The 23,017-nt window shown below is 41.5% G+C and overlaps 1 protein-coding gene across 4 annotated transcripts in view; it reads left to right on the forward strand.

The window, feature by feature from the left end:
* LOC139771442 (uncharacterized) overlaps window positions 1-23,017 on the forward strand; it is a 64,087-nt gene that overhangs the window by 32,957 nt on the left and 8,113 nt on the right. For 2 of the 4 annotated variants that reach the window (XM_071704224.1, XM_071704205.1), the window contains 6 exons: window positions 297-368; window positions 1,543-1,693; window positions 4,435-4,524; window positions 4,936-5,019; window positions 5,621-5,656; window positions 6,450-6,515. In XM_071704224.1, the coding sequence (XP_071560325.1) occupies window positions 297-368; window positions 1,543-1,693; window positions 4,435-4,524; window positions 4,936-5,019; window positions 5,621-5,656; window positions 6,450-6,515 (499 nt within the window). Of the gene's footprint in view, window positions 1-296; window positions 369-1,542; window positions 1,694-4,434; window positions 4,525-4,935; window positions 5,020-5,620; window positions 5,657-6,449; window positions 6,516-14,100; window positions 14,286-23,017 lie in introns of those variants that run through there. The other 2 variants (XM_071704216.1, XM_071704234.1) reach the window with 2 other exon arrangements.

Here is a 23,017-nt window from a genome sequence, read left to right on the forward strand (position 1 = left end):
ATTATCGAAAAATTTAAAAATAAATGCGGCTCGTAATCGTTTCTATATCCCAGAAATTACTATCTAAAATGGATTATATAAAGTTAATTGATACAGTGATAGCTTGGGTTTTTCGCAAGATATATATATATATATATATCTTTAATTTTTTAAAAATTGCTTCCTCGTAAGATAAAGATTACTTCAAGTGCACGCGAAATATTTATGCAGATCTTTCTCAGCAGATTTGCGATATCAGAGCATTGTATTTATCGATTTGTTAATGTTTGCAACAATACCATGTTAAATCTTTTCAGTGGACGACACGTCCGATCGTCAAAAAGATGCAAATTCATCGCGTCTTTCAAGACCCGCGGATCGTTTAAGCAGTAAATATCACGAAATTTATCTCGGCGCCAGTAGATCATTGAGTTATATGGCAGTCGCTTAACTCACGGAGAACCTAATTATCATCTCCGAAAATAACGGCAAACGTAGATAATAGCGCTAGTCATGTTACCAAAATATCAGCTACTGATAACTAGCTATTTCCTGTAATGTCTATAAATGAAAGGATTAAAAATAGAAAAGCCGTAGAGTAACACTGACCTTGTTCAAATATGAAAATCTAAATCTACATTTTAAAGTAGTTTTATCACAAGAGCTTAAACTTAATTAAAATGTGGGTAACCGCCAATTACTGTTGTTACTTCTAACAAAAGTTCTCTCTTAAATTCCTATTTATAATTCAATTTTACCTTTAGCTTTATATTACCTTTTAACTCTGATAATTTTTTTCTAAAAATAACACTACTAGTAGCAAAAAGAGAGATTTCTTCTTTTTTTTAAACGGATGTAAAATACTTTTATAGCCTTTTTGAAGCGCGAATCGAACCGCGAGCGTGTTCGGCTCGTTATCAATTTACGATCCTTGGCCTCGTTTTCTCGTTCAGCTTTTATTTTTGTCCTCGTAGTACCTCGTAGTAGCTTACCTCGTAGTAGCACGAAACTTGAGGGCGTTTTGCGTGCTCTGCATGATTTACGTGGGTCGATATGCATCGTCGTATTGTATAACGGCGACGCGGTTTGCTTTCGTTCGAGCGATAGCGCACATTACAGAAAGGCCGCATAATTATCTGTCGTTGTTGACGTGTGTCATTCCTGGCAGATAACTCATCGCCTTACAATTACGAGTATTAATAGCATCGAGTAAATTTTACGTTAAACGATATGCGCATATACTTTTTCTCTTTGCAATGAATATATAATTATAGAACGACAATTTTGTCACAGAAGGAGAGGATAACATTCTTTTGTATATTATATAGATTATTAATTTATTTTATTTAATTACTTATTTATGCGATATATTTTCTTGTACAGTTGTATATATTTTTGGACACACGTACTTACATGAGTTTTATTTTCAATTTGAATAATTCGATTTAATAATGTGACACGAAATTTCTATTTTTAAATGAAATGCCATCAGGGAAGTTCGAGATAAGAGGATCTCTTGTAACATACTTTATTGAACGTTTCGTTGTCTCTCTGCCCTTTTAGCGTATTCCTCCGACGAGGCGGGGTGGAGGATAGTTTCGTCAAGTTACGAGGAGGCGCCGGCAAATTGTCAGTGTCCCACGATAGCGTTTTCCCGGGAGAAGTTCCTCACACTCGGCCTCTCTCCTCGCTGGCCAGCCTGGCGACGCTCGAGGTCAGTATTTATTCTCGTATTCAGATGTCACAGATGTTCTGTAAAACGTTCGAACTGCTTTTAGCGTATTTCTCAGGGGACTGGTCACGAAGGACCGATAGATTATTTAAGTCCAAGCTAAGACACATGGAAATCCTTCTAAAGGAATATTGAAGATAAGATTTCCCAAACTTGCATAAAATTATGAAGAAAGAAAGAAATGTTTATATTTTTTTAATTTTTAAGAAAACTTGGGTATGCTAAGAACCGGTAGATTATTTAAGTCCAAGCTTGAGACACATGGAAATCTTCTAAAGAAATATTGAAGATAAAATTTTCCAAACTTGCACAAAATTAAAGAAAAAGAAACGTTTATTTCTTTTTTTAATTTCTAAGTAAATATGCGGTATGTTAATAGTTCGCTCATTTATTTTACAATCGCTATAAAAGATAAAGTATTGAAGCGTTAGTAAAATTAATATTTAGTGGCGTTATTTTCTGTGCGTTTGAAAGATTGATGCAACATTCACGCAATTATTCGCTAGGCGCGGACGCTCGTAAAGTTTTCCTTTCCACCGGCCGGTGAAACTCCCGGCGACATTCGAATTATCCGTATAAGAGCCGTTAATCGTGACGCAAGTACGTACGGTCGTATGTGTAGTTTACATATCCGCGAATTATATACGCGAGTGCGCCGGGGATTCGCGAGTCGTGCTCGCCACTGCGTGAAGCGTGAACGGCTGCAAAAACGGCCGATGCTTCACGTCTCATCTCGCGGTCATCGGGAGATCCGAGGTATTCTAAGCACGCGCGAATCGAGCCTACGCGATTACACATGTCCGCGATCGGCTCGTGACTTGTCTTCCAATCTTTGCGGCGCGGCGTAGAATCGCGGCGCACTCGCACTCGCGTTACTCCGGGTAAACCGATCACCGTTACCGGTATAGGTAACGTTGCATAAATGACGATGCGCCGCGGGCGTAATTAACGAACAAGGCTTGCTAATTAACCGGCGCGGCGGGCGGCTGATGTTCTGTATTTCCTCGAACAAATGCGCGACTTACTTTTTCTTTCTCTCGTCGCACACCGTTACTCTTTCGTTATTCTTCCTTTCGCGCGACCGTAGATCGTTATCTCCGCTTTTTTCGTCGCTTCCGTCCATTTTACTGCCACTCTAGCACGTATCGTTTATGACGAAAGTAATAACAGTTATTTTAAGGAGCGAATTTTTAAAGTTAAAATAGTAATTTAACGTTTTGTTTTTAATTATATTTTATCCATTGCATTCAATTTAAATCCATGGCGATTCAATAAAGAAGAAAAGAATGAAAAAAATTGAAAACATTCTGGTGAATTATTGTTCATTGTTTTTTGTCAGCAATATTAGAATCTAAAAAAAATAAATATGTATATATACGTGCCAGTATTCCTAAAAAGATTATCAATATTACGTTCATTGCAGCACTCGAAAATAGCACAGTAATATTAGTAGTGATATATTATTGTGATAAGAATTATTTAATTAATCGACTTACAGCTCGCGACGAATATTAATTCGATTAAAACAAGCAATATATAATAATTTACAAAGCGCACTCCATATCGAAATATACACTGAGAGAAATACTTTTTTAATTATTAATATACCATGAGTTTAGACTTGATATCTTTGTCAGAAATATACAAATGTCAATGTAAATTCGTAATATTTAATAATAATATACGTAACTGTATAGTAAAAATACCATCAATTTATATGAAATTGTATGTATATTAAATGTAATGTCTTTGTAATTAACAAATTTATATTAATTATTAATATAAGTATAATCAATAATCTCAAATAAATTATTTTATTTGTCGAAATTGATAAAATATTTTACGCAAACATACATTATTTATGACAAAGAAAGTCAATGTTATATTATTACTCGTATACAAATTGTTTATGAATATATGTGGAGTTCAATGGAAACTTGAAGTTTTTAAGTATAAGTAAAACTATAATTTCTTATAAGTTTAACATTATTAAAGATAATAAAAATTTTGTGGATAATACTTGAAAAGCAAACGTAAATATACTCAAATTTATAAGCAATTTGCGTGATTTTGTAATAAAGCACGGACTGCGGTATGCAGTAATATTATTTTTATACTGATAAATGTAGTTATATTCAGTGATACGCAATATAGCATATATTAATTATGAAGAAATATTTATTAGGGACGGACATAAAAAATTCTTACATTAACGACAAAGCATGTATATTAACTATTAATATACTGTTCTCTCAGTGTATATGCCAATAAATTATATTTTATGCTTCGATTAGAATAAGAGGTATAATTATACTTTATCTATATATTTTTATTAATAGTAGGCGATATGCATTAATTTGATTTTCTGGGAACGTAATATTTGTAAGGATAGAATTCACTTCCCGCTTTCGCAAACTTATATTCCGGCAAATTATATCGTGCATCTCGATTAGAACGGCGATAATGATAGCCCGAGCGCGTCTTCCGACGGCCGCAATTATCACGAATTGATAATTATTTGATAGTTCATGTCAGAATGCCACGCGATATGTGGGACGATCCTTTCCATCCTTTCTATTTTCGAGAGAAAAATGAGAAGCGCGTTCCGTCCTGATACTTGAGGAAAGTCGCGAATAGTTTTCACGTTCGTGGAAAACCCAAAACCCGCGAGGACTCGAAGGTTTCACTTTGCGTGAACGCTTCTTCGTCTCTCTGTTTTCCAGCGGAGGCAGGCCAGGAAGAGTAACGAGATCATCGAGCACAAGGAGTACAATCATCATCACGTCGCACAAAGGCACCGGATATCCCTTCGGGTAATTCGCGGAAGCTTTTAACATACTTTTAAGGCTCGTAAATCGACGCGTTACAAGTCGAGGCCGGCACTTTTAGCGATAGACATTTCGCGCGAAACGCGCGCAATAATCTTTATCGCCGTATTTCTCTGTGTCGGAAATATATTTTTCCCCCCTTTTTCGCGACGTTAAAATGTCGCCTTCCATACGCCTGACGTACATAATGACGAAGATAAAATTCGCGTTCTGCAATACGGCGAGAATATTTCGCTTTCAAGTGTACAATTAATGAGAGAAAAAAAGATGAAAAGTATAAGAAGCCCGTCCTCTCGAAAAATAAGATTTCTGCGTCAGATAAAGTTTCTGCAAATGACACAGCACCGCAACACCGCGCGCATAATTATTGACCGCCACCTTATCGTTCGTTCGTAGGTACTCGAGCAAATAAAAACGGTCATAGAGAACCGGAACCAACTGGCCTCGGCGACCTCGCCGGATACGGCCAGTATAGCGCACGTAAGTATTTGGCGAACGAATTAATTCGTCCAGATCTCGAAAGGGCAAACGACAACTTTCGGTCAGTCGATCTCCCGAAACGCGACTTTCGTCTGTGTATATGTGTGATTATCCGGTCCGCAAACCTTTCACTTAAATGAGAAAAAATTTTGCCTGTGTTTGCATTTAATAGATTCTATAGGTGGGTTATTAAAATTAAATATTTATTGTGTACTAAATTACAAAATTGCTCGTCTTATCAATTATTACGCAATGTGGTCCGCGCTGTTGCCTATACTTGCAGCCGAATGCCTTATTCGTCATAATTAAATTTTGCACCGTAAAATTTAGTGAGTTAAAGTTAATTTACATTTTTTCAATTCAAGTGAATTTTTTCACTTTTGCGGCGAGCGCGGGCGCGAAATTTTTCCAAGACGCGCGTGCGCGGGGCCGAAGGAAAGCTGGGCCGCTCTTCTTTAATAAAGACAGAAAGCCAGGCAGAGCGATAGGCTCCTCTCCGCCGCGGCTAATTACCGGCGCGTTTCACCCATTTTTTCCTAATACGTTACATACACGCGGCGCGCATACACAAGTGACGTCACGTTTCGCTTTTGCGTTTCAGGCTGCCGGCGAGCGGTATCAGCAGGAAACCACCGAGGTGAGATAAAGTGTGCGCGACGAGCGTTACTTTTTACTCTCGGCGTATCGGCGTCCGCGCGCGCTGTGTCGGCCGCAGTTTCGATCCGCGACGCGGCCGTCCGGTATCGCTCGCCGATAGCGCGGCTATAAGACGGTGGCAAACCGATCGCGGTAGTGTGGTGTGTCTCAACCGATTTTTTTTTTCATGTCGCTGTCTCGCGTGGTCTCGCGTGTTCCGCGCCGCGCGTCTCTTATCTCCGCGATCCTTCGAATTTCTTTTTCGTGAGATGACATAACGGCGATCTGTCGAAATCGCGCGCGACAGTGTACACGTGTACAAGTGTGCCAAGTGCGCGATCTGTCTCCGAAAATGAGCAACGATGCGGCACGCCGGAAACCTGTGCGACGGATGCTCAATAGAGTCCTGCTCGTGTCCTCAATCGTGTCAGCCTTCAGGGCTAGAATCGGGGTAAGAGGGGGAGGAGAGGACAGAGGAGGAATCTCCTCGTCTCCTCTCAATTACTCCGAGTTAATGTAAACTTTCTCCGTCGGCCGCTCGGGGGAAAAAAAAAGAACGCGATCTCGCCGAGGTGACAGCCTGTCATCGACTTTCCTTCCTTACGTCACACTCGCGCTCGGCCTGTCTCTCCGGCTAGATACATACATATTTGAGTATCCGTAATCCGCGAACGAGATTTAACGTTATCTCGCCGGAAGACTCGCGTCGAGACCGCTCATCGGGATCGAATATTTCGCGTATTGTGCTCCAGAATCGTCGTAATCGAATTAATCGGGTCGTTCTCCATTTTTAGAATCGCTTCGCCGTGTTCGAGAGACATGGGGAGAGGAGCGGCGCGGAGGAGAGCCAACAGGCGAAGGTGAGTGCACGATCTGAAGAATATATCATTCATATACGGTGTATACATTCTATCTACCGGTTTCGCCACTCGTCCCGGCACCACCGCGTGCTGAGAAAGAGAAAAGCGTATCCTTCCTCCCCCCGAAATACCGCGCTAATCAGACTGCCGTAAATCAACCGGCGAATTTCTGCAACAGGTGACGAATGGCGAACCCGATAGAGAGAGGGAGCGAGAGGGACAGAGGAGCCCGTTAAAATCTCGTCTCTCTCGCTATTAGATAACCCTTTGTATGCGCGCTGCCAACGAATCGCGCGTATAACGTGGGAACGATCGCGTTTGTTGACTACGAGATATGAGTCCGTTGTACCGCCGTGCCGCCGCATTATCGTCGTCATCCTCGCGTGCGGGTGACACCGGTACACCGGGCTTTGTAACGGGAACCTCCGACGAGGTCGTCGCACGACCGAAAAAGCTATAACGCCCGCGGTGCGTCTCGGCACCTTTGTGCCATCCACCTGAAACGTATCCGGGTTAGCCTGACCCCCCCCTGTCATAAAGCACGTCGTCAAAAAGCAACGCGACGGTCGGTGCACCGTGTATATTTATTGTAATTCTCGGAACGTCGAAAATGTGGCCTGCATGCCGTAATCTGTCGCGAGGGGACAAAGATGTGGATGCACCAGCGAAAAATTGCCAACAGGAAGTTCTTTGTGGCCTGCATGCCGCGGATGTTGCTGATATTTCGCGTTCATTGTTCAGCAAGACGAACGATAAAACCTGTATTCGTTATACTACGTTGAAAGTTCTTCTTAATATTCTCTAACTATTATTTCTTCGAGATAAATTCGACGTAGCGATTTGCGCTAATCCTCCGCATTGTTCTCTAAACTCTTTAGTGCGACTAATTACGGTCAATAAACCATAATTTTAAAAACTTAGTAATATAAAAAATGATCATTATCTTAGGAAATATTAATAACGTTAAAATTGTAACAGAATAGTTAATGTTGGCACGTTTAGTGAAGTTAACATGGACATTTTAATGCTCTTGCATTAATGTTAGTATATGAACCTGTTATTGTTATTAATATTTAATATTAGTAATAATCAACTAATTAATTTCGATATTTTAATAATGGTGTTAATGGTTTATTACTATTTCATCGTTACTATTTCATCGCATAATTCTCTCCGAGGCGATGCTCTATTTTTCAATGTGGGAGAAAAAAAAGCTGATTTATTTTTATTCGACGAGTGGAAAATGATAAAACGGGCTGAATAGGGGATGGGGTAGGAGAAGAGTTATTCCGGGGATCTCCGGGTTTGTCACCGCGCCTAAACAAGAGATATTTTTGGATCGTGACACATTTATGGAACTTTCGACGCGAAAGCAAGCGTCCCGCGAAATAGTAAGACAATGAAGATGGGAGGAGGTGGAGAAGGAAGGAGAACGCGAAGCCGAACACGGGGAACGCGTCCCGTGTCCCTTTTACGGCGTTCTCCCCGTTGTTTTCCAACTTCTCTTGCCCGCCCGCTACCATTATTTCCTCTGTCCGCACGGTGATGAATCCCCGTCCGCGGCTATTATTGCCGGCTTCGTGATGGACGACGCCGTTTAAAACAATATCCTCGGCTCGATACGGGCCGAGAGCCGCTCTCCGCAAAATTCTCGTTCTTTGTCGCTGCCACTGACTCAGTTTTCAGAGCTATTAAAATACGCGTTTGCGTTATATTGCAGCCTCGTAGCTACAATGGTGCATTGTCGTCGCTGAAAAAGTCGATGGGCTCTACGTTTGAAATGAAAGGGAAACTGATTGCAGTGGCCAATTAAATTGTTATCAAAGCGTCACTATTTATAGCCACTATATAGGTATTTATGAATCCGACGAGTTGAGCAACAGTTTTAAGCGCGAATAAGTCTTTTAAAAGCATAACATCTATTTTAACGAATATCTTACGAATATCTTAACGCATATCTTAACAAATATTTTAATGAATATCTTAACGATTATCTTAACGAATAGCATCGCCCAAGATTTTCAGATAGGACACGAAATAAACAGGGTAACGTCGCCGCTATATTTTTTCGACATCGGGACTTGAAAAAGCTGAGGTTCGAATTAAAATCTTAATATAAAGCTCGAGTCGAGACTCGAACAGATTTGACGAGTCGAAGGATCGGTAACGTTTTCTTGCACACATGTCTTCCACGTTAGCTCGCTCAATGACGCAAAAGTTAGAGATACGTGGCATTAGTCACAGGATGCGGGGGGAGGGGGGGGGCAAACGACGTTTCGATAGCGAGTATAGAAACAAGCAGAAGCGAGAGGACGGCACGTAATAACGGGGGGCACGATACGAAGTTTACTGTTACTTGGCCCGTGGCCTGGCAGCGGCGCATGGATCAACACGCCGAGCGTTTCAATGCCCCTCGCTCGCTGGCTTGCTTTCATCGTCGGACCGACAGGCGATTGGGGCGATACAATAAATTGTATCCCCCTGAAAAAAATACCGCTGCGCGGACAGCGAATCCATCAATAGCATAAATTTCATCGAGCCGTCGTTTATCAATTCGAAGTCGATCCTTCTTGGTAAATCACACACGAGTTATCATCTCTATCGTATCATTTAATTTCTATGAAAATAATTATTTAGCAAATATCAGCAGATATTATTGCTTGTAGGAGTAAATTTTAATAGACATAAAATAGATACTTAATTTTTATTTTTTATCTTTTTTTGAGGTGAAAGGGGTAATTGCAAACAATTGACCTTTATTAATGCTAATAATTTTCAGAAAAATCGTTTGTGATTTTTGAAAGATCATTGCATCTCGTTTGTTTACATTGCACGTTGTTGAACAATAATCGCCATTATTTACCATTTAATTGCCACTGTCGGCAGATAGTTCATTGCCAATAAGGAGGTGCAGCATCTGAAACATGCGTCGGTAAAACAACTCAGAATAGCATTATCATTGTAGCGTGCAAATGAAGATGGCGGCACTTGTACGTTTAAATCGCCGCGAAACACAACAGATACAACATCATGCTGCAAGAGAGCACTTCTCAACTAGCTCACCTTCCATCGCGATTTGCGGCTAATCGCCATTTTGACGCAATAAAATCTCCTTTAGAACGTCATAAATCATAAACCTTTTTGCAAACAATTGACTTACCTCGAAAAATTTTGGCAAAATTATCTTTTCGAATCATTCCCCTCGCAACTATCGAAATAAAATAATAATAAAAAAAAACCAAACAGAAGAAATATATTACAACTCTTTCGCGATGGATCTAGGTACCGAACTGATGTTTATAAAAAAAACCTTAAACAATTTTAAGAACAATTTCGTTTGCATTAATTCGATTTTTGTCATATTATTATCGATAATCCTTTCTTCACGTTAATGATAATAACTGCAACTTATATTGAACCATCGGACCTTTGATTATAATTAATTTCCTTGATATACGTACGCGTCTTTCTTTCTGCCTCTCTCTGTCTGTTAAGCGCAATTTTTAAAAGTAAGCGTCTAAATCGACTTTCCGACTTTCCAGGAAATTCCTGGCAGGAATTACATAAAGCGTCGTAATGTTCGCGACGATGTCCCGAACGCACTCGAGCGAGTAAACGCTTGTGCAAGTGGAAAACGGGCTGACCGGCCTTTTTAATGTTTTTTTCTTTCTGTTTTCTGCCGTCAATCGATGATCGACGATTACGCGATGCCGCTCTATCGTTATATTTCTTCTTTATTTCGCGACCGCTATCATAGATTTATGTCTCCGTCAGGCGTTCTCCGTCATTCCTCGATTCGACGTTTTCGCGACTGCGACTTTTTTCATGATTCACGACTTCCAGAATATGCTATTAAAATATTGTACCGCAACCCCGAGACCGTTTCATTTTATTTTTGCAACGCTCGACTCGTAAATGCTGAAATCTTTTGTGAACACGTGCCATAAAGGCCGTTATCGCGGTATAAAAAGTCACCGAGCGACTTTCAACGCATTTCATTATCACTTGAATAACATTCATGTAAATTTCTTTTTTTTTCTCGAGACGTGTCGCGGATTCCGTCGACACGTCGAGTACCAAAGTTCGTTGACTCGATGCGTGCAGGTTACCGATCCTTTTCCCCGAAGAGAGACTCGAAGATGCCGAATAAACAGACGCGAGGCACGCGTTTAGAAATTTTAATTCTGTATACCAAATTCTAATTTTATATATTGTGAGATGTAAAATGTAAAATATATAAAATTGACAGAAACGGTTTAGCTTCTTTCGATGCAACTGGCAATCTATGTCGAAGAAGCTAAACTATTTCTGTTAATTATTTACTGGTGAAGAAAAGCTTTCAATTTCTGTTTCATATAAACACGGATATTAAATCACCCTTGAACACTCTTGACACAGTTTAGAAGATTATATGCATGCAATAATATGTATTAATATTATATTATTTTTCACATTTCTCTCTTGATGAGATGTCTAAGAGCATAAATAAATAATTGGGCACTTTTTCCCTCAGAAACTGCTAAGATACAGGCTAACGAAGGCTTAACTAGACGCGAACACTGTCGCGCCATTCTAAATCTCTTGTGGCAACGATCGAGCAATGAAGGATCGTTAATCGAATGCGATGAATCATTTCGTCCGGGAGATTTGCAGCTACCTACCAGTGTCATTTATCTCATTTCGCGAATGGAAACGTCGTGAACCATGTTCGCCAAAAATAGACGCCACCGTGTTTTCGTGCCTGCCGTTTCATGCATATTACGGGAACGGTTTTCGGATAATCGATGGGAGATTTATAAGGGTCACGCGGCCTCTAATCGCGCGGCTTTTACGGCTTGACATTTCAGTCGCGATGCGAATCCACCAGACTGTCGGCGTAAGCCAGTTTGGTATTTGCCTGGCATTTGTTGCATCGCGCGATCTGCCTTCGCGTCGTCACGGCATATGCATGCATACCGGCAAGGCCGAGGAATCCTCACAAGTCCTTACGGAGGACTAAATTCCGTAAGGCATTTATCGCTTCTTACATATTACTTTATCCCGGTGATCTAAAGTTCGAAGGAAAGTCGGACGTCGTCGAAATTATTATCTTCGTCAGAATAATCTATAATTTAGAAGGTCAAACATCACGTAATTATCTTGCAAGAACAATAATTGAATAGGGAAAACAGATACGAATGGAAGACTCTTTGGATTATCAGCGATTTATAACCTTTCCTGACGCCAAGTAGCAGTAAAAGCATTCGGAATAATTTATTCAGCACATGTGAGACAACTTTCTGTGTACATTTTAGCACACCTTATTACCATGCTTCGGCATTACGAAATTTATTGCCATTTAATTTTGCAAACGAAAGATACGTTCACGGAAAAAAAAGATTAGCTACTATATAGCTAAAATAAGTCGTAAAATAGGGATAACTAACATTTTTTGCAGCGAGAACAAAAGGTTTTGCTACTATTGCTAAACTTTAGCTCTCGCTGCAAAAAATATAACTCTTGCTGCAAAAAAAATTAGTTATCCCTATTTTACGACTAAATTTAGCTAAATTTTTTTCCGTGTTATATTACTTTTCTTCCACCTTCGACAGGAATTCCGCTATATCAGGAATCGGACTCGTTTCAGTAAACTCGATTTTGATAAATCTCACGTCTCCTCCGGTCACGTTCATTTATTCGTTCCACGACGAGGAAATAAAACATTGTTGAGCAGCGCAGTGCTCGATGATCCGTGCTCTCTCGCGATTGTAAATCGTTGCGCCGCGACAATTGCGAAGCTATACGAAAGGCTCTCGTTTTAATGTCGAGAAAGGAGCAGGAGCGGTTGTAGGTGAATGGTCGGCGCGGCGAAAAGAAAATAGACCGTTTCGCAGAATAGATATCGACTTGCAACATTAATTGCAACAAGAGTCGCGCGTCGTGTAAAACGATCGGCGCTCCATATCGGTTAGCCGGTTGCTAATATTAGCACGCCGCGGCCGGAGGACTTTAAATTTCGTTCGTGCGTAACAAGCGGCAAGAGATACAGCTTTTCTGATAAGCGTGACACGAAAATCGACCGGTTCGAGCTGTTTGAAAAAAAGAAAAGGAGTCCGTTAACAAATCGCGAACGTTCGGAAGCCGCCAACGCCTAATGACCTAATCGATAACTACACGGTAGTATAATCGAGTTCCGCGATATTACGGTACGTTATCTCGTCGTCGAATTAAATTCGGGACAAAGCACATAAATCTCGTGCGGTAACTCGAGCGCTTCTGAAGGTTCCACGTTGTGCTGGCGGTAATTTTTCAGAGCGAAATTGTTTTACTCTCTCCTCCGCTTGCCGTGTCGGACGGTGTGTTAGGCGAGAGATGACGAATGGAAGAGGAGATCGGGACAGAGAGCTTTCGTACTCCTGGCTCCGGCCAACAGCTGGCAAGCAGGGAGAGATGGGCAGCACCGTTAGCGCGCGGCTCCTCGTCCGATTCCTCGTAGATCAGCCTTCTCGATCGTACCTCGCCTCTCTTTATTTCTTGTCAGGGGCCATTAAGTGCTCAGGAACGTACGGGACTTGACACCGTCCGCCGGAGAAATCACACGGTGGCACATAAACCACTTGTGACCCGAAGATTGATCCCTCGCTCGTTGACGATAGATTCTCGATTGAATATGGAGCCAATTTTTCCTTACGGAAAATTTCGCCACAAAAACCACTGTACGTTTTGCAATTTTTATATAATAAGTTAAGATTAAAATAATGTAACAGAAATAACTGTCTTTGAAATGTTTGGATTTCTAAATTCTAAAAGTGAATATGGATTTAATCGAACAATAAGGCAATGTTACTTATAGGTCGAGAGATTCATTCTTACAAGAAAAGCTTCTTGTAAAATATACATTATTGTAATTTGTATAATATATACATATATATAAAATTACATTTTTGATTAAAAATAAGAGTTAGATTTTGGATTGCAGAATTGCAGTTTCCATCATAGATTTCTCTTCCTTTATCGTATATAATGTTAAAATATCAACTTAACAGATGTATCAAAAAATTTATACAACCATTTTTCGATATAAAGCTTTCAAGCTTTAAATTAAAACAAGCACGAATCGAACATGTGTCTCTTTAATTGTCCTCGTATTAAGACGCAGGAGAAGTATAGCGCTAACGATCGCGAAATTCAAAGCCGACCTGAAAACGCTGCAAATCGTGGCGCGTAGCGTGTCCGTGTACGTTCCTGAGGCCTCCACCACTTGGTCTGACCGGCACTTGCCACTTCTACTGCCGTCGAACTCCAGCGGGACGAGAAGCCGGGATCCGCGCGGCTCGACTCGGCTTGGCTCGGCTCGGCTCAGCTCAGTCAGTATCGCACCGCGACGCGTTTTCCGCGCGCGTGACACGTGCGGTACGAGCACGCGCGGACTCGGGAAATCACGTTTCGCGTTATCCGTCACCATCTGTCGGAGTGAAGGGCTTCTCGTTACGTAAATCCCAATCGGCCGAAGGTCGGCGGTGTCAGTCGTTCAGCCGGAACCGACGAACGAGCCGCGCGCTCTGGAACGAGACCGTGCCGCTCCGCTCTCTCGGTGTGTCGTTTCTAATCGATAACTCCAGTTATAATCTCGAGCCGAGAGTGCCAGCAAGAGAGAAAGAGCAGAGATGTTACTGCCAGAAGGGCGGATGTGCGCGCTTTCGTCTAGTCGTTAACGTCCGTGAGAAGCGAAAAGTGTCGCCGGAAGGAATTTTTCACGCAGATCCGTCACGCTCCTGGTGTCTTACGCATGTAAAGCTAATTGGCAATTGTACGTGCGTGTTTGTACACGTTCGGACATCCGCAAATAAATATCGGTTTTGTCCTATCGCCGAATTTCGCGGCCACTAGCTGGAGCAACCTCGAGTACACTCCATATCTTTATAAATCGATAAGATAAACGCAAAGTGCAATTTTTCAACGTTTGCCCGTCCTTTGAATATCAAATTTTACATTTACTTTTGCAACCTTTGGAATTAACTTGGCATAAGATATTTGTATATTTGATCGATGTCAATTTTCTCTCATAACACTCAGATGTGTCGACGCTCAATTACATCGCGCAATTATTATTCCGCTTATTATGATGTTCCAACGTATTAATCACCCTCGTGAAATTCGTTATACAAGCCGCAGCTGGAATAGACACGTACGAGCCACGCAACGATCGTCTTAATAACGATCGCCGGACGGACTGACGAACTCTCGTTGTCGTTACGAGCGAACGATGGAAATTAGCATGTAACTTCTCGTACTTCCTCTTTTCTCGCATCGCTTAACGAACGCACCCATCGGAACAGACTCGCGTTCTCTTTTCTTTTTCTCCGGCGGCGTACGACTTCTCGCATGCTACGAAGAGATCGATATTCCGTAGATCGTAGGGGCCCCACTTATTCCCGCGCTTCCTGCACCTTCATTTAACCGATCGTTCCAACACGCACACTCGGAATGATATCTGGGATCTTATCTCCCGCACGCTCGATCGCGCGCAACTATTCCCCTTATATTATGCTCGCCTTGTGTCAAATTCAGTAATCGCAAGTCGGTCGGCGCATACGAGTCGTGTCGCTCGCTGTGTCGTAGAAACTGCGCTGCTGCACTTTGGTAACGTTAATGCGCGTTAAAGATACTACGTTACTACGAAAGGTGATAATTAAGAGTCATTTTAACTATCTCTCGGACTCGTCCTGATTCGTACTTTCAATCGAGATGCACAAACGGACGGTATTTAACGAGATGAAGATTTATACAAATGCATTTTGTCAAATTATTATTGAGTGTAATGGAAAATTAAGGCTGTCGTTTCAGGATCAATCTTCCGTGAAAAATTTCCGAAGAGGAAAACGGTTAAAGCAGTACGAGAAAACGAAATTTTCTAATCGTCATGTTTATATACTTAACGTGTAATATAGTTGAGTATTTAATTAATATTTTACATCTTCGCTTTACATACCTACATGATATCGAAGATCGCTTCTAACTGTTTTTGCAAAGATCATCTTTATACTGTTTTAATTCTTGCCACACACACCACGTCCTACTTAATTTTATTAATTTATATTATAACTGATACGTTTTATATCTTTATTTTATCATTTCTTTATTTTGAAACGATATCTCGTCATTAACTCCGTTTCGGTCGAGCAATTCCGCAATTTCTTACATTTCTGGGTCGAACCGCGGGATCATGAGTCTTCTCCGTATTCGATAATACTCGTTTCTCTCTCCTTCGATGTGTTGCCGACTCAAATTGCAATACACGCACGCGCGCCGTATGCAAATGTAAGATGCAACGTGTTTTCTCATCATCTTTCACTCGCCGCTCTATTCTGTGCAATTTACGAACGCCACATTTTCAAAGTTTCACACTCGCTATCTCCTTTTAATGAGGATAATTTGGAGGATAAAGGAACATATTTGCGCAGAATCTTTCATAATTTGTTAAATTATGTCGAATGTGTATAATGTGTATAATTTGTATGATGTATGTGTATAATGTTAAATAATATCACAAAGAATATTAGATTTTTAGCGAATATGTTAATTATTCATAAAATATTTGCAGTAAATATATTAAATAAAAATGAGTTAATATCTAATTAAATTACATGGTGTTACAAATTTTAATTTAATATTGAATTTGTTAATTTTTTTTTTACTAAATTGCATATATAAATTACGAATTTTATTTGACGTTAAATCGCGCAAACCTTTCAGCGTATATTTTCTTTTTATCAAATAATCCTTGCTATTTGAGTTCCTCGATCTTTTGTTGCCATAATTAGTGCGACGTGACTAACTATTAATCGTAGCCATTTCAATCCCGTTTGTTTTCTCATTCGCGAATAATACGAGTCGCTTACGTATGCGATTAGATTAGACGAAATCCGCGGAACTTCGCTCGGACTCGAGTCGCGCCTTATTAGAAGTACATCACCTTATCGCGTCACGAAGCCGCTCGCGAGTTTGCAATTAAAGGCAAAGCGGAATTATTAAATCGAGGTGGTTCAGCCAAGCTATAGAGCCGGTAAAACCCTCTTCGAATTCACAACATTTACGGTCGCGCCGTGCAACAACCTTTATCCGCCACAAATGCAGCGCTGTTTAATTGCCGCTTTGTTCATTCGTTGTATCAACCGCAGCAGCCCGAGTTAAGCTCCTCGTCCGTAATTTATATAACGACTGCGATCGCCGGTATCTCGCTCCGGCGATCTACCACTTACTTTCTTTATACATACGTATCTCGCCTCAAGGGCGGATGCAGGTGTAAATGTAACAATGCAACTTTTTCCCCGAAACTCCTGTTCCGCAGTATTTTTATTGAGCCACGTGAATCCTTCCACTTTCTCCAAATCAATACCGCGTCGTTGGTATTTTTCAATATTCGATGAATTTCTTTTTCAAGCTACCACGCGGTAAGGTAAAAGTACCAATGCCCGGACATGTACCTATACCTGGACACTTTTATTATTTATAAGTATAACGCGAATTAAAATCAAAGATAAAAATATTTTTTCTTGCAGTTTGAAACTTTAGTTATAGTATCCAAACATTTATTTCCATAAATTTATACTATTTTTTAAAGGTATCCAGACATAAGTACGTGTCCAAGCACTGGTACATTTACCTACTCTTAAGTGTCCCGGCATTGGTACTTTTACCTTAATACAATATCTCTTTAAGATAACTTTTCTACGACATCCCTCACGGTCCTCCACGATGTCTCGGTTTCTTCTCTCTGCCGCGTCTAATTTCTCCAAATCACGGATGCGCGTCCCACCTTCGATTTCTCGCCGATGATGAAAAGTGTCAGAAAGCGGAATCTCTCGAATTCACTTTCCATATTCTTTCTCTCTTTCCCTCGGCCTTAAATTATAATTGATCCATGCAGTGCCGTCAAACAAATCGAATCTTTTTTCTCCCTTTGTTTTCTCTCCTCGCTCTTACTATATCTCGGTCTCCGGTATGCGGCGAAAACGCGTTGCTGGATCCGTCGCAAACGTGCGGGAAATTCTGGCGGAATGTAAATCGTTCTGCGGTGATGTTTCGCGTCGCTATCGCGGCCGCGCGATCTGCGAGAGTCAGTCACTTTCTTCCTGCGGATGCGTCTCGCGTGAAATGGCCCGTTGTTTATGCGCCGGAAAGGCTAACAAACCGGCCGGACCGCGTGTAAATTAGGAACCCGTCGGGCGGTCGCGTTAATTTTAAAATACGAGATTCTACGGCGCTCCGTTCAACAATCTTATTCCGATCTAGATCCGATCTGCGAGAAAACATTAAATTTCATGCAATTTGGAGTAACGAGTAACGCACGCCAAAATATTCTGTGTATTATATTTTTGCAGTCTAAATAGAACTGCGTAGAAGTTCTTAAATATATACATAGTATTTCCTTTCGTTTAGTAAAATATCATGTAGCATTATATGACTTTAATTGCACGATATATTTCTACAAGATTCTCGAAAAAGTAAGAAAGGAAATTCATGTCTTCAGATGTTATGATATTTGTTTATCTCCAATCGACGCGACGCAATATTGATAATTTATCTGGCGATTCGATTTATTTTTCTCCCGATTGGTACCTCAGATTGCACTTAAATTTTTAAGATTATATCGTTTGGAGATTAAAAGAGGAATAATCTGCAATTAAGCATAGCATATTTTTAGAAAGTAATACGCGAACCACATTTCTCGAATATCCGAATGTATAGCTGTGCGAATGACGTCGTTTAAATTTGATATGATTCTGCGAACGTGATTTATCCTGCATTTATACGGCACATCAAAGGTATACCGTGATATTATCTTAAGAAGGTATTGATTCTTTAATAGAGATACACATGTATGTAACTCTTTCAATTTTTTAAACCATTGTGGCTTCAATTATTTTTCAATATTTAATCATCGAAGAATTGTGGACTTTAACTAAACATATTAGTTTTTTATTAGCTATAATGTAAAATTTTGAAAGAGAGATTCGTGAAACTGATGGAAGTCGTATATAGACAAAATTTTCTGGAATATAATTTTATTTTTTAATAATATTCAATTACAGTAATCTTGATAATAATTAAAAATAATTTTATCGCATTTATCGAGATAACCACTCATTACTTTAATTAAAATAATTTTATCAAAATAATCGCCTCGATACGTTCTAAAGATAAGTTAATAAGGCATTTCTCTCGATTTGAAGAAGGCGTTTATTTTGGATGCGTTTTCCAACGTGTAATTGACAGATCGAAGGAAACGGAGCGGAAGGATACATTTTATAAAAAGCAGGTGAACCGTTGGATTTATTAATGTCGCATTAATCCTGGTCGTGGCGCAGCGATGGCGAAATGCGTCGTGAGAACTAGGTGGACCTCAAGCGCGTATTCGCGTGTCACTTAGCGAGCAAGTTCTCTTTCTTTCGAGAAACGGGTTTCTCGGGACGTGCTAGAAGCGTGACCGCGGCTGCACCGTGGAAAGAGGGAAAAGAAAATGCATGCCCGTGTGGCGCAAGGATGTAATCACCGTTTTGTTGTGCGCATAGAAGTTGTAATTATTATCACTTCCGGACGCCTTAACATTAACAAAACCCCACCAGGTTGCCCTGCGACAGGGCAGCGCGAGCTTCGGTAATTTACGTACATTTTAATAACTTTATTTAAATACTGTATAATTTACAAACAGAGAGATTATGACTATTTTTTTCAATTTAGCATTTTCCGTGGCTGATGCTGAACTAATAACTGTAATAACAGTATCTGTAGCAATTACAAGCGTCGAGATAATGGAGGAGAAATTATAACAACAACTATTGCAACTTTCATTCGCGCTTTTAAGCGTAGCACATCACATTGTACACGCAGCTTTAGATTCCTCGCGGAGGTACAATTTTGAAATCCAGGTTTTCTGTCCACCATCTAACGCGCGTTCGTTTCGCGACCTTTCAAGCGCAATTGACCCGCATAGCTGGTACTCCCGCCTCTATTTTATTCCCGTCCCGTCCCCCCCCCCCCCCGGTCTCCTCGATTCAGCCGGGTTTTACAATGCCGCGGAAACGCGAGCGCGGCTTTCGCGCGTGGCGTGCCAGATTTCCAACATCCTCCTCTCTTGTGACGCAAAATCGCGCGCGCGCGCTCACGCGCACACAGCTCGACGGACACGCATTCGGCATGTCGCTGTTCCGCGCGAAATACCACGTACGTGGGATAGGGAGAGGAAAGAGAAAAGAGCGAGGAAGAAAATTTGAAAAATCGAGCTGAAGAAATCGTCCGATGCTTATCTTCGCGATCGCAATCGCGATCGCGCCGCGCGATTTTTCGTCCCGCCGATCGCGGACTCGCGCGGGAAGCGCGGCGATAAATATAACGGCGGGCGAAGCAGGTGGCCGGTAGTAGCGATTCCTTGTTCCACGTTTTATTTTACTTGTCCAAATAAATAACATCCGCATGATATCTCGCCGCTCCTCGACGCGACTTTCACGCCGGTTGTTGTTGAAAGAGAGAATTCGTTATCACAATCGCGATGAGATCTCTCGCGATCCCCCGGACTCGTGTGGCGCGCAATTATTTCTAACGATGCAAACGACGAGAGAGAGGGAGTATTTCTTCTTCACGGGCGTTAATATATTTTATCACGTTTTCTGCAACTAATACATTTTTGCAGGAACGATTAATAATGCATTTTATTCCGAAGGCGCGCGGCTCCGCGCATCCGTCAGGTGCGCACTCGCAATTGCAAGGCACTGCTGCGTCCGCAAATTACAAACGCGATTGCACGGAGAAACCGAGTCCGACGTGGAAGTAGAGGTCTCGATCAAGTCGACGAACGAGAGAAAAAGTTACGGAGTCGCCGGACCGTAAAGTAGCCTCTTCGTCTTTGAGCCTTTAATTGCCGGACCGCCTTCGAACATAAAAGTTAAAACTTCTTCGCGGATCTTTAACGCCTCGCTCGCAGCTACTTAAGAAAAATTTTAAAGGTTTTGAATTTTTTCGAAGAAAGCTATATTTTTTTTCTTTAACGTCGGTGTTTACCGCGAGGATATTTCCTCAATATTTCTCGGTTGTCACGAGAGGTGACTTGAAAAGTGAGACATTTTCCTTGAAATGTCTGTTTAAATGCGACATATATTTTAACAAAGCGAAGTTATTTTTTATTTGTGAAACGTGATCAAGTACATACGATTATATATGACCAACTTATAATATCTCGTGTCAGAAGCCAAATCTAATCTCAAAGATCGAGATGCAGTTTCCTTTAACGCTGTACCAGCAATGAAACGACGAGGTATTTTCCAGTCGGCTAATGCAAAATCGAAAACGAAAACATTTTCCCCCTCGGAAACGTTTGCGCCTGAAGGATTAACAAACGCTGGAATTACGCAATTGCCGTAATTATCGATTGCGACAACGTAAAAGGTTCTGCCTTGTTTAGCCCGTTTCCTTGGAGTTATCGACTCTACTTTCTCTCGACTGCGTAAAAAATTATTGTATTCCGCAATATCCGTTAGTTATGACACGTGCAGGCGCGCTGCTTACGTATCTCCGTGTATCTCTGCATAGAGCGTAAACGGTTATTGATGGATAGGTGCGACCAAGTTTACGGAATATCGTAGCTGCGGATAGTTGAGAACCGTACGCGACCGTATACGCGATTCGCGTGTTTATATGTATGCACGTATTCATCACGAATCCTATAATTACGATCCGAGATGTCAGATTGCTTTATTAAGTTAGCGTCGTCGATCCGTAAATTTACCGGCTTAAATCGGATTCCTTCATACGTCAAAATTTCACATTTCACAGGCAAACACGTTATTTCTATGCCGTATAAGTTTTACACTTTAGAAAAAATCTTATTCCTTATTATTAACAAAGAAAATAACGCGATTATCTTGTTAATGAGATGGAAGGATTGCGTCGGCTTTGAAAGAACAATTCAATTTGTAGGAGCTGTAGAAGCGAATTTTAATTAATGAGAGCGCACGATTTCAAGAGCGCAGGACCGTTCGGAGTGAAATCCGATGAGTCAAGCCGAGGTCGAGGCGATATTTTGATTCGCCCATTGTGTCACGTAGCGTAATGTTATAACAAATGTGAACGCACGGCGCGCGGCGTTTAGCGATTGCGAGAGAGGAATCACGGTATAGTGTTGTGCAAATAACGTGGGCGATTTACGTGGGTCGATCCCGCGATCCGAAACGGCGTGTGCCGTCTATCTCCTGGCACCGAGCCTCTCGACCGTCGAGGAATGAAGAAATCGAAATTCGAGTTTTTCTCACGGCGCTCGCTTTCTGCGTTGCAAAATCGAAAACGTCACGCGCGCGCGAGATTTGCCCCTAGAAGAAGAAGAAAAAAGAAGAACGGCGTTTAAAAGAAGCGGTCGATCGATTCCTTAATCGATTACGCGAATTGGAAAGCACGTCTCGAAATTAATTAGCGGCACTTTTAACAATTCGCGGAGTCGGCAACTAACGCAGCGTAAAAAAAAGAGAGAGAGAAAGAGGAGATATTTTATAGAATTTTCGAGGTCAGCACGACGAGATGCGCGAGATCTTGTGCGAGATCGACGTACGATTTGGTTTACGATCGCGAAGATAGGAAGACGGCGCGGGCGCGAGAGAGATGATCGCGTGGGAAGCGATCGGGATCGCGGTGAATCCTTATAGGTCGGGGAAACGAGGACGAGGAGTGCTGCCTGTGGTTGGCTTTGCTCGTGTGAAGTTCTGTGAAAGGGTGCGCGGCTAATTGCGAAAACCAGGTAGCCCGGCCGGCGCGCTCGCCGTTGTTGGATATTCGTTAGCGCGCGCGAGGCGTTAGAGATTGGGCCTTAATTGTTCCGGCTCGACTGGATGCTCGAATCCAACCCGTCTGGCGCGTTCTCGGCGCACGGTAGAAAATCTCATTGACGCTCAAATAGGAAACCTAATCGAGATAGCGAGTAAATCTCCGGCCGCATAGATTCGCCGGCAATCAGGGAGCCGGCGGCGTGACGCGTTTGTGCATTTCTTCGAAGACACGCGTGGAAAATTGAATTCTTACGCGTCCGTGCGGAAAGTTAATCGAGATGACGAATGAAGTCGTATAGGGGCTGCGAATTCGGTATGAATCCGTGGGAATTAGGAAGCGCATAACGGTGACCCCGTTGGATTCTGTTCGAGATGAAGCGTGGAAGGTTTTGCCGATGCTTGAATGTAGAGTTAATTGAATTAGGCACGAGATGATCGCGTAGGAAATTCCGTCGAGCGAGGTCTTAATCGAAAAACGTGAACTCGTATAAATTCAAAGTGAGTCTGTTCTTATGATAATTAAAAAACGTCATTCACCTTTGACACGCATAAAGAATTCAATCGCCGCGCGATTGAACAATTAATTGAAACTAATTAGAAATTATAATGAAATTATACATGAAACTACGAAGCCATAAATTAACATTAATCGGGAAAATGTCGTGATGTCGTGCGTGAAAAATATAATCGAATGGGAAACTAAGTGTG

Source organism: Temnothorax nylanderi, unplaced genomic scaffold (genome assembly GCF_030848795.1).
Source record: "Temnothorax nylanderi isolate EJ_2023f unplaced genomic scaffold, tnyl_v1.0 TNYL_tig0003_pilon, whole genome shotgun sequence".
In the NCBI taxonomy this organism is placed as follows: domain Eukaryota; kingdom Metazoa; phylum Arthropoda; class Insecta; order Hymenoptera; family Formicidae; genus Temnothorax; species Temnothorax nylanderi.